Source organism: Mytilus californianus, unplaced genomic scaffold, assembly GCF_021869535.1.
Source record: "Mytilus californianus isolate M0D057914Y unplaced genomic scaffold, xbMytCali1.0.p SCAF_7, whole genome shotgun sequence".
In the NCBI taxonomy this organism is placed as follows: Eukaryota; Metazoa; Mollusca; class Bivalvia; order Mytilida; family Mytilidae; genus Mytilus; species Mytilus californianus.
Window position 1 is genome coordinate 50,918,968 of NW_026262723.1, and position 14,711 is coordinate 50,933,678.

Consider the following 14,711-nt stretch of genomic DNA (forward strand, 5'->3'; position numbering starts at 1 on the left):
TGAAACCACAGCTAATTAGAACTAAACTTGGCCACAATCATTCTTGCAGTATTTTGTATAAATAAAGTGTCTGATGATCTTGCCTGCAAACCAACATGGCCACCACAGCTTAGAATAGAACATAGGGTTAAAATGCAAAGTATTGTCTTTTATCATAAAAATCGTTGTAGATAACATTCTGAATATTTCTGTTGTCAAATTTAAGATCTACCTACTTTTCAGACAACTCATGATGGGGAAAATTGCCCTTAAATGATGATTTATAACCCTTTTATGATGATTTTTACCTTTTTGGCTACAATATTGGAAACAAGAATAGATACAAAGAAACAGTAAACAGAAAAAAATGATCAGCAAATAAGAGAAATGATAAGCAAGACAAGATTTACAAATAGGTCAACATGGTGGGAATTGACAATCAACCTCATGTTCCCCTATGAGTTATTGCCATTTCCTGATGATTTTTACCAATTTTTGGCATTTTAGGTGAACACTATAGAGGATAAAGATAAAAGAAGAATGAGTGTGAGGACACGAATGTCCCCATTCAAGAACAATTATAGTACGTAAAATTACTTTTTGAGAGCATTTGATGTAAAATGCTAGTTTTTAAAGAGTTCTATTGTTCTAGTCTTAGGTATTTTTTATGCTGTGTGTTATTTTCATATTTTCACTATTGTTTTTATTTCTTATGTAATAAGTTTTCTGATAAGTTCTGTTGAGTCCAGTGAATTTCTCATTTCTTGATAAATGCTTTGGTTCTTCTACTTCTAATCTCTTTGTTAGCTTTACTTGTTTATTTGGTAAACTCAGCATTTATGACCTTAATAGTAGTTAAGTGAAGATCACACTTTTTGTCCTGAACAAATAATCTGAGCATTGTGTATGATTTTTATAAACTTTAAATGAGGCAAACTTAAGTATAATGATCAAATATGCAATTTCCCAAGGTATTAAGGGGCACAACTCTAGAACGGTAAGTGATCACTGCCCATATTCGAACTCTGTCTGTAAGTTTTGGTTTCTCAGCATTGTGTAGGAGGTTCATAAAATTTGCATGAGGCAAACTTAAACTAGAGTGTGTAAACGAAAAATTGCAATTTGCCAAGTTATACAAGGGTATGACACTAGAACAGTAATTGCCCAAAATGGAACTCACAAGAGCTATTGGAGTGATTGTCCTGGAATGATGATTTTACACATTTTTGCAAAATATATTGTTGATAGAGAGAAACTGGAAACAGCAAAAATGATCAGCAAGACAATATCTAAAAAAGATGAAAAAACCTTAATCGTCAGTCAATCTTTTAAGGAGTTTTGCCCTTTTATGATGATTTCTGCCCATTTTTTGCTTTTTGACAAACACTAGGGCAGTTAAAGAAAACTGTAAACAGTAAAAATGATCAGCAATACAAGCAACAAAAAAACTTATTTAATCATGAATTATACCTTCTAGTTAACAATGAATGATTGAGAGTGGCAATTGTCTTGTCTTTATGAATATTCTGCCTTTCAAAGGCACAGCTTCTGATTTCAGAGTAGTAGGTGTATCCAACACCCGATACAAGTTAATAACACGTTAATAACTCAAAAAGAATATGTGAAATTTTTAAAGATTCACGCCTATGACACTGATTGCAAGCAATCCTTTCTTTTTATTTGTTGTTAATTTTAGTAAAAGTATGTTGCCTCTACTGTGTAGTGCAAAGCAAAGGTTTCTTTTCAATGTATTCAATGAGATGAAGAAAGTCTCTGCATCCACATTACATTGACAATTGTAGAGCAGCGCACTAGCATCTAGAATAAGTTGGGTACTAAATTATAATTTCTCTACTCTACTACATTTTGCACAGAGCTCATGATTGTCGATTATGTGCGAGGATTCCAGAAGATGGTTATCTCTGGCTGAAGTAAGAGCAGTGCATGAGTGTATGAAATAAGGCACTGGCTACAGTTACATTGAAATGTAACAATAATAAAAAAGTTATTGTTACATTGGAGACTAAATGCCGGAATGCAGGGTTGGGTAAGGAACTGATTAATTACGAATGTAACAATAATATTCATGTCTACGGTTACGTTGTGTTATTGTTACGTTAGATTAATTAAACTTTAACCTTCTGTATAGTTTTGTTGCTTAATTCTTCGATATGTACTTGATAATAAATATTATTATTATTATTATTATTATTATTATTATTATTATTATCTTTCAACAAAAAGTGTTTAAATAGTTTTAAGTATTAATTGTTTTAATGTTCTTCAAGATACTACTACAGTTTAGTAGTGCCAAAGGCGAAAAATATAGTTCAATGGTTCGATGTTAAGAAGAAAAGTGTTCACTTCTATGTATTTAACTGCACACAACCCTTATTACTGTCATTATACTTTGAACAATGGGTAAAAAAGGGATATTGCAGAGTGGAATTGTAAAGTCTGCAAAACCAACGTGCACATTGCTGCATCACTCATTTGTGATGGCTGCCTAGAGTGGTTTCACCAAAAATGCGTCGGACTGAATCATGCCTCCAAAACAACATACTGGCATTGTAAATAAAAATTAAATAAAGGCAACAGTAGTATACCGCTATTCGAAATTCATAAATCGATTGAGAAAAAAACAAATCCGGGTTACAAACTAAAACTGAGGGAAACACATCAAATATAAGAGGAGAACAACGACACAACAGAAACTCAACACTAAAATGCAACACACACAGAAACGAACTATAATATAACAATAGCCACTTTCCTGACTTGGTACAGGACATTTTAAGAAAAAATGGTGAGTTGAACCTGGTTTTGTGGCATGCCAAACCTCCCGCTTTTATGGCAACGTCAAACACAACACCAAAACGACAACATCACATGACAGGACCACAATACAAATAAATTTGAGAATATATAGGACAAAGAAACACACGAATAATAGCTAGCAGAAGGTACTAGGCTTAAAATTCAATACGCCAGACGTGCGTCTCGTCCACACAAGACTAACCAGTGACGCTCAGATAAAAAAGTTTGAAAGCCAAAACAAGTACAAAGCTGAAGAGCACCGAGGACCAAAACTTCCAAAAAGTTGCGCCTAACACGGCCAGGATTTTCTGCCTGGGACAAGAACATCCTTATTATTTAGAATAATTTATAATTTTGCAAACAGTAAATATTATAAAATGACTATATAATAGATATACATAATAAAAGCACAAAAAAATATATACAAAGCCAGCAATCTGCAATAGGCTTAATCCTTTCCAACTTGTATATTAGATCAGCTGTATCTTTTATATAAGTGTATTGTTTCTGAACTAAAGGTACTAGAAAATAATCGATATAGCGTCCAATAAATTCCGTGACAGTACCAATCTGAGATATGATTTGCCGACATGGTGGCATTATGTTTTCAATGTTAAACCCATATTTATTGATTTTTACTAATTCCGATTCATTTAATCGGTGTAATTTAGGCAAGATATGCATATACCCAGGCCCATAATTGATTTGATTACCATTATTAAGGTAATTAAATGTGGAGTAATCTAAAACACCTTTGGTGTACATGCCATTGACATATGTATTGATATTACATCTCAGTGATTTTAGGTAAACATTTTCCAATGTTGTGTAATGATTCATCATTTAACAGAGAAGAAATGCCGGACCTCTGTGAAAAACTTAAATTGTTTCGAAATTTTCGAATTTGCATTGAAGATAATTCATACTTTGTATTAAACAGGTAATTTTCAAGGGTGTTGCAGGTTAAAGGTGTTGTGTGGCCAGATTTAACTCTGAAGGAATGAATTTCATCCAAGTTACCGTGATATAAGTAACGACATCTCATTTTCCTGACTAATTCGTCGAAATCATGTAATAAATCCTGCTTTGCCTTTTTGACTGACGGTGAAGGAATACCAAATATTCGTCATCAGTCAATTTTCTATGCGAAAGATTAGCAACCTGTTTTCTAGCTTGTGGTAGCATAAATTTTAGCTTACTTTGCTGCATTGCAGCTTTATTTTTCAGCCTTCGTTTATGTTTATTTCTTTTTGCATATTTCTTATAATGTCTAGCCATTTCTGTGACAGAGACTAGTATCTAAAAGACTATTTTCAATGCAATATCAACAAAACAAAATGGTAGGAGGCGTGGTATATTTGCCTAAACTGATTTTCATTGGCTCAGTTACGTCTGTAATTATGTAAAAAGTAAAAAGTACTTCAATATACATAGCAATTTAATGGAAAATATAAATTCCAAAATTTCATTATAAATAAAAACAATAAATATTATTGTTTTTCTTCACTAGGTATCAAGTGCCAAGCACTCGCTATTTCAAATAAACCAATAAAATATTTATTATTTATTCCTAATTCAGTATAAAGGGAAAACGGTACTATTTATTCTGCCATAGGCGACAATACCAACATTTTCTAAATTTACCACTTTTTATAATAAAAACCTGGACAAAACAGTTATGTGTGGTGTTAGTACTTTATTATTCTGTTTTAAAAATTGAAGACAAATAGTGTCATGGCCAACTTTCAACGGAGCTTGTTTATGTTATCCATGCCCACCGTCATTTTACAACAAATTTATGAAATTTTTGAAGTCTTTTCGAATAATTCTCTAGAAAATATTTCAATGGGTTTCAAAATTTATATTGTAAATATACACACTGCAGTTATTCATAGATAGATAAAAAAAATATATTGTACCCTTACATCCAATCACAGCGCTCCTAAGTTGACTTCCTTCACCTGCCTTGGGTACACCAGAGACATATATACACAGAGATTGGCAACTCCGTGAAATCCCGTTAAAAAACGCGGCCCGGAATGAGATTCTCGTCGATAATTATTCTACAACATGTAGACAAGTCAGGGATGAATAACCTCGGTAGCTAATCAAGAAAAGTAATAGGAAAACTTATTTCAGATCAAATAAATTCTTTTTCTAAAAAACTACTTGAAATAATATATTATATAATAATTTTTTTTTAATGTATTTGATTGAGAAAATATTTTTTTCTTTTTTTCGGCATTTCTTTTAATTTAAAAAGTAAAATCTGGTAATGATCATGATATTACAAGAAACATTTCTTTGCTAAAGTTTGCTTCTAAATTACACAGTGAAATTATGTGTGTCCGATTTTCCGGTCATTATTTCCTTAGAGTTGTGACTGTGGATTCACAGGTGTGCGATTACGCAATTTATTGCCCTCCGATCACCTGAATTTTGCCGGAGGTGAAGTTCTAAGTGGATTGTTACTTGGTAATTGTTTTTACAACTAAACAAATTCTTACATTATTTTAACCATGACCAGAACTTTATTTTAACAGAAACACTGGGCTATACTATGAATAGGGTAAACGGATAGAAAGTCACAGTACAAAAAGTCACAGGACATAAAGTCACAAATTGGATAGGACAAAAAATCACAAATCATGTATTGACAATTGTTTGAATATATAAGAGAAAGATCTTCAAATAATATCTTTTTTTACATTTATTCATTTTTAAGTTCTGGAAATTGTTCATAAGCCTTGATAAATGAAAAATTATTAAATTTTAATCATGCAAATAATATATTTCTTGGCACCATGAAGCCATTTAAGTGCCAAACCACTTTGACATTTTGTTATCATAACAATTATTTGATCATCATTGCATTTTTATTGAATAAATTTTTAATTACAAAGTTGCTTCATATATTATAGTTCAATAAAAAATCAAAAAATTATTTTTAAAATTAGTGTTTTCTTGTTCAGAGAAAAATAATCTCAAAACTGAATTGTGACTTTTCGTCTGTGACTTTTTGTCCGTGACTTTTTGTCCTGTGACTTACTGTCCTACATTCTACTATAGTATTCAATCAGGAACAAAAATAGTCATTTAACATGTCAAAAAAAAAAGAAATCAGAAAGCAACTTTTGTATATAAAAAAAATATGTAGCCAGTAAAATTTTGTCTCGTGGAAAACGGATTTAAATGATTAATTTTTGATTGACCTACAATTACATTATTTGTGGAACCTTTGCATGAATTTCCTAAATGAACGTACATTATGTACAGTGTTGTCGAAATCACTATTTTTGCTGTCATGAAATATTGAATATGAATCTGTCATTATTTGTAGTTTTTTAAGGACTTAATATCACAGACCCTGATTAAAAACAACGTGTATCATAAGTGCAGTAAAATGCTCTGCTGAACTGTAGAATTTTAATGTTCTGTTTCATAGACCACAGAAGTACTGCAACATCCTTATCTTTACTCTTTCCTATCAGGTAGTGAAACTCGAGTTTGAAATTAGAAAGATTTAAAATTGAAGACACGTTTTATCTGATCTTTTGTGGGTTTATGTTTCGGTGCAGTGCTATGTGGGCTGTTATTTTCTTTTCATTTGTCATTTTTTTATCTCTGTTACATGACCTTGTACTTTTTGTATTGCCCCTTGACATCTCCTGCTTCTGTTTAAACCTTTACCACTAATATCTCATCTGGTTTAAATAAAATAGTGTCTCATTCCCAGAATTTGTTATACAGGAATTCATTTTAATATCAGTTTTTTTATAAGCATATAAACTGCTTGGTCTCTTCACACAATTTATGTTTAGGACGAAATGCATCAATAGGTACATACATGTACCAGGTCACCAATATATAAGTACACGTTATGTGCTTTTGACCTCCACAAGAATTCTTAAACATTCATAGATGTGCAAAGAATATTTTTGTCGTTGGGTTGTTGTCTCATTGACATATACCTCACATTTCTGAATAGTCATAGCAGCTGTGCCTTTTCAATTTATTGCAGAAAATATTTGCATTAACATTTTTCAAAATAGGCGAGGTGAAACAGTGATCACAGAATGAGGACATGTAAAACTGAAACAACACAACACAACAGATAAATATAAACAAGCACCATTGCTAAAGGACTGAAACAAACATAGATGATGACTAATATGAGCGACTAGTAGTGTACAAGTAGAGTAAACATTTCTTGCTTCTTATTCTACACATTTTGTCATTTCATGTAAACAATTAAATATGTTATTTTCCGAGGAGAGGAAGGAATTTGTGAAACGAAATATTTTGCCTTTAGTACTGTCAAGTTATATATTCACAGGAGTGTTGTTGAATAAATGAAAATTTCCCTTTTTTACATTATGCTACCTTTATGCTACAAAGGTAGCATTTCCATTCTCATGATATACAATTATGTTCTTATTCAATACTTCAAACGAACATAAAGCATTTACAAAGTAAAAACTCAACACAGTTTTTGGTTATCAGCTCGCCCCGACAGCACAGAAAGCTTATTTTTATTATAAACAATAAACAAATGTCCAATTTGCTGTCATCGACCGCTGCCATCACATATAAACACAATCTACAATAGAAAAATGTTCTATAAGTTGAAGAAAAAATCATTTCGATTTACATACATGTATTTTATCAACTATTTTCTACATAACATACTGATTCACATTCCTATGAAGTCTTAATAAAAGGGGTGGGTGGGTGGGGAAAACGAACCTTTCTGTCGGATAGGCGAACCTCGAATGACAATTCTAGATATCTTATTATAATTTTAGCGCTAAAATTCTAGCATGAAGTTATCATGATTGATATAACTTAAACCGGTAATAACTTACTGATGGTCCAATCAAATTAAACATAAACATGTTTTGATTTAAACACACGTGTTAAAAGTAAACAAATACACGTGTTCCCGAGTAACCTTTATAAATACATTTATGTTCTTATTCAATACTTCAAACGAACATAAAGCATTTACAAAGTAAAAACTCAACACAGTTTTTGGTTATCAGCTCGCCCCGACAGCACAGAAAGCTTCGATTGATAAAGAAAGGGACATAAAGAAAAAGGGGGGACAAACAATATAAATTACAATCCTAAATTCTTAGATACTGACAATCTGTTGAGTATACTCTCTTTAACATAACCATCTTTGGCTTTATCACTTTTCCATCTCCCGTGTTTCTTAAACAACCGGTCATCTATTCCAGCTTCTGCCGCGGCAGTAGCTCCTCCTGACCTCAAACTATGTAAGCCAAACTGTTTTTTATCAAGGCCTAAACTGTCAAGTGCAGATAACAATAACTCTCTGGCTCTGGTGTAAGAAATATGACTACTCTTTCTAAGTTTGTATATATTCAAAGATTTACAATAACAAATAGATCTAAAAATAAAATCATTCGATTCTTCAGGAATGTTAGCTAACTTTAGATAACGCTGAAGTACATCTACCGGGCATGTAATATTCCCTGTTTTTGAAATGACAACATCTTTCCCTTCCCTATATACATCAGTTTTACTCTTGACTAAATGAAGTGTAAGGTAAGTAGGGGAAAACTGTATATCAGACCTTCTCAAGTTAGCTAACTCGGAGAATTTTAAAAAGCCAGCATAGGCTAATAAACACATACATGCTATTCTTACATCTTTTAAATTACAAGTATTATTAGCATATTTACATACAATATTTTTCAAAATATGCGGTGTGATAGGTTCTTTTTTGACAACTGAATGACCTATTTTTCTATGAGCCCCTTCAAGAACAGATGCAACTAGATTATTTTCACTGGGATCAGCAACGCCAGCTAATTTATGTGCCCATTTTATGGCGTAAAAAGCATCATTTAATTTTGAAACCGATTTTGCAGTTTCAGACAAATGAATTAAATATAAAGAAATATGTAAATGAGATGCTGGCAATGGTGAAAAAGAATATTGACTAGTCCACTTACACCATGAATTGAAGGCATATCTATATTTCTTCTGAGTACTCGCAGCCTTGGACGAAAGAAGGAATTCTGGTAACTGTTTGAACAAACTGCTGAGATCATTATTAGAGGCAACTTGTGAATTAAAGTCTGACCAATGTCCTACTGAAAAAATATCTGAAAAACGTAAAATTGCAATAACATTTTATATACATATACAGAGGACGAATTATTAGCATATTTCAGATTTCTATACACAGTAAAATATAATATATATTCAAATATTTCAACGCCAGCTACAATATCTTTATAGATACTAGGGCCATAAACTGTAAAACAAATTACCATGCCTGCTAAAATATCATTATAGATACTAGGGCCATGTCAACATAAACACCCATGCCTGCTACAATATACATATACTAGGGCCATGTCACAAACAGACCATGCCTGCTAAAATATATCTATATATATTAGGGCCATGTCTAAGATGCATCTAGCAAAACAGCCAAAACTGGCGAACCAAACGGTTCAATTCCGAATATCGTATTCTTATTCGAACCTTGCTTATAAATACCATCAGTATTTTTAAACACAATAACATCTTTTACGTAATCTTGATAAATCAGATGTTTATCGAATATCAAAGGCCAGAATGCAGCAGAAATCCACTTAGGCACAACTAACGTGCCTCGAGCTTTACAAGCTATAATGTGTTTAATCGATCGTATCACAAGATTAATTGGTGGAACTAGCCAATTATTTTCATTGGTCCAAACTTGAGAAAATGCATCAACTGCTTCAGAATCAGGTTGCCAAAATAAGGAGTTAAATCTCATAACTTTTCTATTTTCGACACTTGCAAACCTGTCAATCGAATAAGGACCCCACATATCATTTAAAAAATTGAAAAATATATGTGTGACTCCCCAGTCCTCGAAATCAACCATTTTGCTGATATAATCAGCCTTTTCATTTTCTTTTCTGGGAATCCATTGAATGTCAATTGATATTCCTTTTTGAATGCAAAATGAAAAAATAGATTTTGCTATAACATGAAGATTTTCTTTCATACTTCCCGAATTAACAATTTTGACACAATTTTGATTGTCAGTAAACCACTTTATAGTTTTTCCTGTGAAACTATTCTTAAAAGAAAAAAGGGCCAACTCTATAGCTTTCAGCTCTCTCCATGTGGAGCTTTGTACCGTTTCACTACATGTCCACATCTTATGGAAAATCTTATTTTCTAATTCAACGGTGTATGCACCAGCGGCAATATTACTAGCATCTGAGTATATGACAACAGAAGATTTACTGTAATGACATAAATTACGATAGTTAATCATGGTGACATTTTCTAACCAGAACTTTAACTCTGATAAAACCTCGACGGGTTTGTACCCTGTAATGGGAATATCCCACCCAATTCTACTTTCAATTTCCATGTAACAGAACTTTGACATAATTCTAGCCACATTTCCGATTACGGGAGTCATAGAAATAATTCTACCTACAACCTGAGCTAAAGATCTAGCTGTAACATAGGGAAATTTAGCCAAAATTACATTCAATGAGAAAATCAAATCGTCAACTCGACGTTGAGTAATAGATAATTTGTATTCTTTCGAGTTCCAAACTATTCCCAACCATTCTAACTCGGTAACAGGTTTAAAAACAGACTTCTCCTCGTTAATAAGGAAACCAGCATCAATCAAAGACCTTTTTACGAAGGACGATTGCTCATTACATGTATTTTCATCTGGACTCATGCCAAATCCATCATCTAAATACAAAACAACTTTTATACCATTTCCACGCCAAAATTTTACTAGTGGCCTCAAACATTTAGTAAAAATGTACGGACCGGTAGTAATTCCGAAAGCTAAAACAGTATAGCAATAAAATTGACCTTCCCACTGAAAACCTAAGAAAGTCTGTTGCTGTGAGCATATGTCTAAGTGAAAATAACCAGATTTTAAATCAAACTTAAACAGATACATATCTTTGTCAAAATATTGTATAGCTAACTTCCAATCCTCAAATTTTATTTTTTCGCGCTTTATGTGTTTATTCAATTGACTCATATCTAAAATAAGTCGTTTCTTACCGGACTTTTGAGTAGCAACACTCAATGGATTTACCACATATGGTTGAAAAGGCACTTTAATTACGCAACCTATTTGAACTAAATCTTCAATTGACTTTGTGACAAATTCAGTATTCTGCCGTGCTGATCTATTATTTCTGTGGTACATTTTAAAAGGTGTATCTATAAATGGAATAACATAACCATTTTTTATTGTATCAAGCACAAAAGGACAAGCACCTATATTTTCCCAATACTTTACATGACAAGCTAATCTACCTTTCACCCCTTTAAATTTATCATATGACTGACAATTTTCAAAATATTGAACTTGATCTAAAAAAGATTCTATATAATCGTTATCAACAAAACATGTAGAAAATTGGTCATTAATAGTGTCTAAATACTTATCATTCACAATGACTGGAGAGTGACGTTCAGGCCCTACTTTACTACTTCTGGTAGGTTGTGGAGTTGCTGTTGGATGACCTGAGACTGGCGAGAAGAGGACAGTTTTTTCTCCAGTGGCCTTGTTGCTTGCAGTAGTGGCACGTGTCGATTGAGCAAGGCTCACGCCTTGCGAAGCTCCCACGAAAGGGCTGTTGCTGATTACGTTGATAATGCTGAGCGTAAGCAGGGTTACCATAAGATTCCGCAGGTTGTTGACGAGGCGGATTTTTTGGGTAAGGTTGCTGGCGAGATTTTGACTTCTCCTTGGAGGTACGGATAGCTCTGGTCTCAGCTTGTCGTATCTTTCTCTCATCTTCAGAATCTGAAGCCACGGCATTGGATTCGTATTCCCTAACGGTTCCCCAACCAGCAGGGGAAGCATCAGCTATGCGTATTTTCTTATTACGGCTTTTGATCTTATCAGTTATGTCAAGAACTAATCTATAGGCTTGAGTATTGGAGTTAGGGATGAATTTTGAAAGTTTATTAACAGTGTCTAATAATTCCTCGTTAAAGGTGTACTGAATTCTGTTTCCTTCCCCCTTAAATTTTAGAGTGACGTCCTCCTTAATTTTTCTCTTAAGGCAATCTTGTTCTTGTATGAGTTCAGATTTCAACTCACCTAACTTGCTGTCTAAAATTGTCTTAAAAAGCTCTACAGTATCTACCAAATCAGACGACTTATCAGCTGCTTTATGAATATTAGGTGGCGGTAAACTATTATCTCCTTCGAGTAGTATGTCTTCATTCAATTCCAGACGTGGAGAAGATTCGGACATTTTACCAAGTGGCGATTTAAGAAAAAACGAACCTTTCTGTCGGATAGGCGAACCTCGAATGACAATTCTAGATATCTTATTATAATTTTAGCGCTAAAATTCTAGCATGAAGTTATCATGATTGATATAACTTAAACCGGTAATAACTTACTGATGGTCCAATCAAATTAAACATAAACATGTTTTGATTTAAACACACGTGTTAAAAGTAAACAAATACACGTGTTCCCGAGTAACCTTTATAAATACATAGATATTATAGAGTGGCCTTCCAATGATAGTCATACATGTAAATCATTGTCTCATTGGCAATCATACTAAATCATCATATTGTTATACATGTATGTACAAATTATGTACATGCATACTTTGTAAACGTAAAGAAGACAAATGAAGTTGAACACAAGATATTTATTTGCATTTTTATCCGTATAGTCTCTGCACAACTGCCACTTCTGTTTCAAATTCAATAGATTGAATGCAGAGTCTTGTATTTATTCTTAGTTCAATGATGTCACCATCACTTGCACAAAAATCGCATACACATGTACATCAAGTTTGGCATATGAACTATGATATTTGAACTACAATAATGTGGTGTTTTCACAGTCAGGATAAGCACATGTCATTTTCTCTCTTATAAAACCATTTTTTAGTATCACATTGATAGAAGTACATGTAATTGGTCCACTACATGACTGTGCAGTAACATTTGAAAAAAGTCATCACTAATAGTTGTTCCTGTCTGCCAGGGAATCTTTTTTTTTCAATCAGAAAGGCTAGGGAGTCCTACATTCAGCACATGTATGATATTACATCTCTTGTATGCTGCACTGTTAGGTAAATTTGATCAACATCTTTGTTCTTTTATAACATGCAGGATCCTGTTAAAAAAAAAATGCTGTCAGATACTGAATGTAAATATACATGTATATAAACTTGTAAATGTCATCAAAGTGGTGGAAATAATGAAAAAAACAATTTATATACACAAAACAGGTATGACTTGGGAAAGTAATTCCTGTGATCAATGGTGATGGGTACATTTGTTCTTTAAAGATGGACAATTTTATAAACTGTAGCCATGGACAGGTGCCTGTCTTTATATTGAAGAGAATGAAAATGGCTGACAGCTTGAATGGTCATTTTTAATTGTAAATTGCATCAAATATGGTGAAAATATGGAAAAAAACAACTGTTATACACAAATCCAGTATGTCATAAGAAAGTAATTCATGTGCTGGGAATAATTATTCTCTAAAGATGGAAAAGTTTATTGACTGTAGACATGGACAGGGACCTGTCTTTATATTGAAGAGAATGAAAATGGCCGACAGCTTGAATGGTCATTTTTAATTGTAAATTGCATCAAAGCTGGTGAAAATATGGAAAAAACAACTGTTATATACAAATCCAGTATGTCATAAGAAAGTTATTCATGTGCTGGGAATAATTATTCTCTAAAGATGGAAAAGTTTATTGACTGTAGACATGGACAGGGGCCTGTCTTTATATTGAAGAGAATGAAAATGGCCGACAGCTTGAATGGTCATTTTTAATTGTAAATTGCATCAAAGCTGGTGAAAATATGGAAAAAACAACTGTTATACACAAATCCAGTATGTCATAAGAAAGTAATTCATGTGCTGGGAATAATTATTCTCTAAAGATGGAAAAGTTTATTGACTGTAGACATGGACAGGGGCCTGTCTTTATATTGAAGAGAATGAAAATGGCCGACAGCTTGAATGGTCATTTTTAATTGTAAATTGCATCAAAGTGGGTTAAAATATGTAAAAAACAACTGTTATACACAAATCCAGTATGTCATAAGAAAGTAATTCATGTGCTGGGAATAATTATTCTCTAAAGATGGAAAAGTTTATTGACTGTAGACATGGACAGGGGCCTGTCTTTATATTTTAAAAATTGAACGTGGCCGACAGCGAGAATACTGAATTTTAATTGTAAATTGCATCAAAGTGGGTGATTTAATGAAAAATTCAACATATTTACACAAAACCAGTATGTCTTGGGAAAAGTGATTCATCTCATAAATGGTTTTATTCCTTTTCGAATGAAAAGGTTTTAATAAAAAATACGTCCGTGTAAAAATTTTTCATAACGTACAGCTGAGACTACTATAACACAGCGTACAGTCGGCCAAGCTTTCCCCTTATTATTGACCACAATAAAACGTTAATCGTCACAATATTTTAACTAACAATTACTACAAACTGAATAAAACAAGGTAAATAATTTACGAAATTGAAATATATACTTACATTATGCTGTTTTGAAAAGCTTGATGTAAAATAAAAATCGAAGCGCTGGTGAACTTGTCATGATCAGATGCAAAATGGCGATCTCGTTAAAGTCTCGTGTGATGCGTGTTTTTAATTGGATTTCGCTGACCACTGTTACAGTTGCCAATCTCTGTGTATATATGTCTCTGGGTACACAAAAGGCCAACTTAATGCTGGGAAAATGTAATAGTACTATTTTCCCTATAACATTTATGAATGGGTTTAAGCAATGTAGTTTGTTAATCTTTCGCATAGAAAATTAACTGATGACGAGTATTTGGTATTATCTAGAGCTTTGAAATTCATTCCTTCACCGTCAGTCAAAAATGCAAAG

The 14,711-nt window shown here is 32.8% G+C and overlaps 1 protein-coding gene and 1 long non-coding RNA gene across 2 annotated transcripts; both read right to left on the minus strand.

The window, feature by feature from the left end:
• Window positions 1–7,216: 7,216 nt before the first annotated feature.
• LOC127709728 (uncharacterized) lies at window positions 7,217–11,753 on the minus strand. The gene is made up of 3 exons (XM_052215394.1): window positions 10,864–11,753; window positions 8,778–8,930; window positions 7,217–7,396 (listed from the first exon to the last, which is right to left on the minus strand). Exons 1-3 carry the CDS (start codon window positions 11,672–11,674, stop codon window positions 7,380–7,382), a joined length of 981 nt encoding a protein of 326 aa, XP_052071354.1. The 5' UTR covers window positions 11,675–11,753; the 3' UTR covers window positions 7,217–7,379.
• A 714-nt stretch (window positions 11,754–12,467) lies between these two features.
• On the minus strand, window positions 12,468–14,410 carry LOC127709757 (uncharacterized). The gene is made up of 2 exons (XR_007985738.1): window positions 14,357–14,410; window positions 12,468–12,955 (listed from the first exon to the last, which is right to left on the minus strand). It is a non-coding gene; the product is annotated as an uncharacterized LOC127709757 (long non-coding RNA).
• Window positions 14,411–14,711: the final 301 nt, after the last annotated feature.

What these genes read in the sequence shown, in the direction of transcription:
- LOC127709728 (XM_052215394.1), bottom strand. Translation starts at nt 11,674, where the DNA reads ATGCTTCCCCTGCTGGTTGGGGAACCGTTAGGGAATACGAATCCAATG. An exon ending in TGTTGCTACTCAAAAGTCCG is followed by an intron (nt 8,931 to 10,863) that starts GTAAGAAACGAC and finishes TACGTTTTTCAG; the next exon opens with ATATTTTTTCAGTAGGACAT.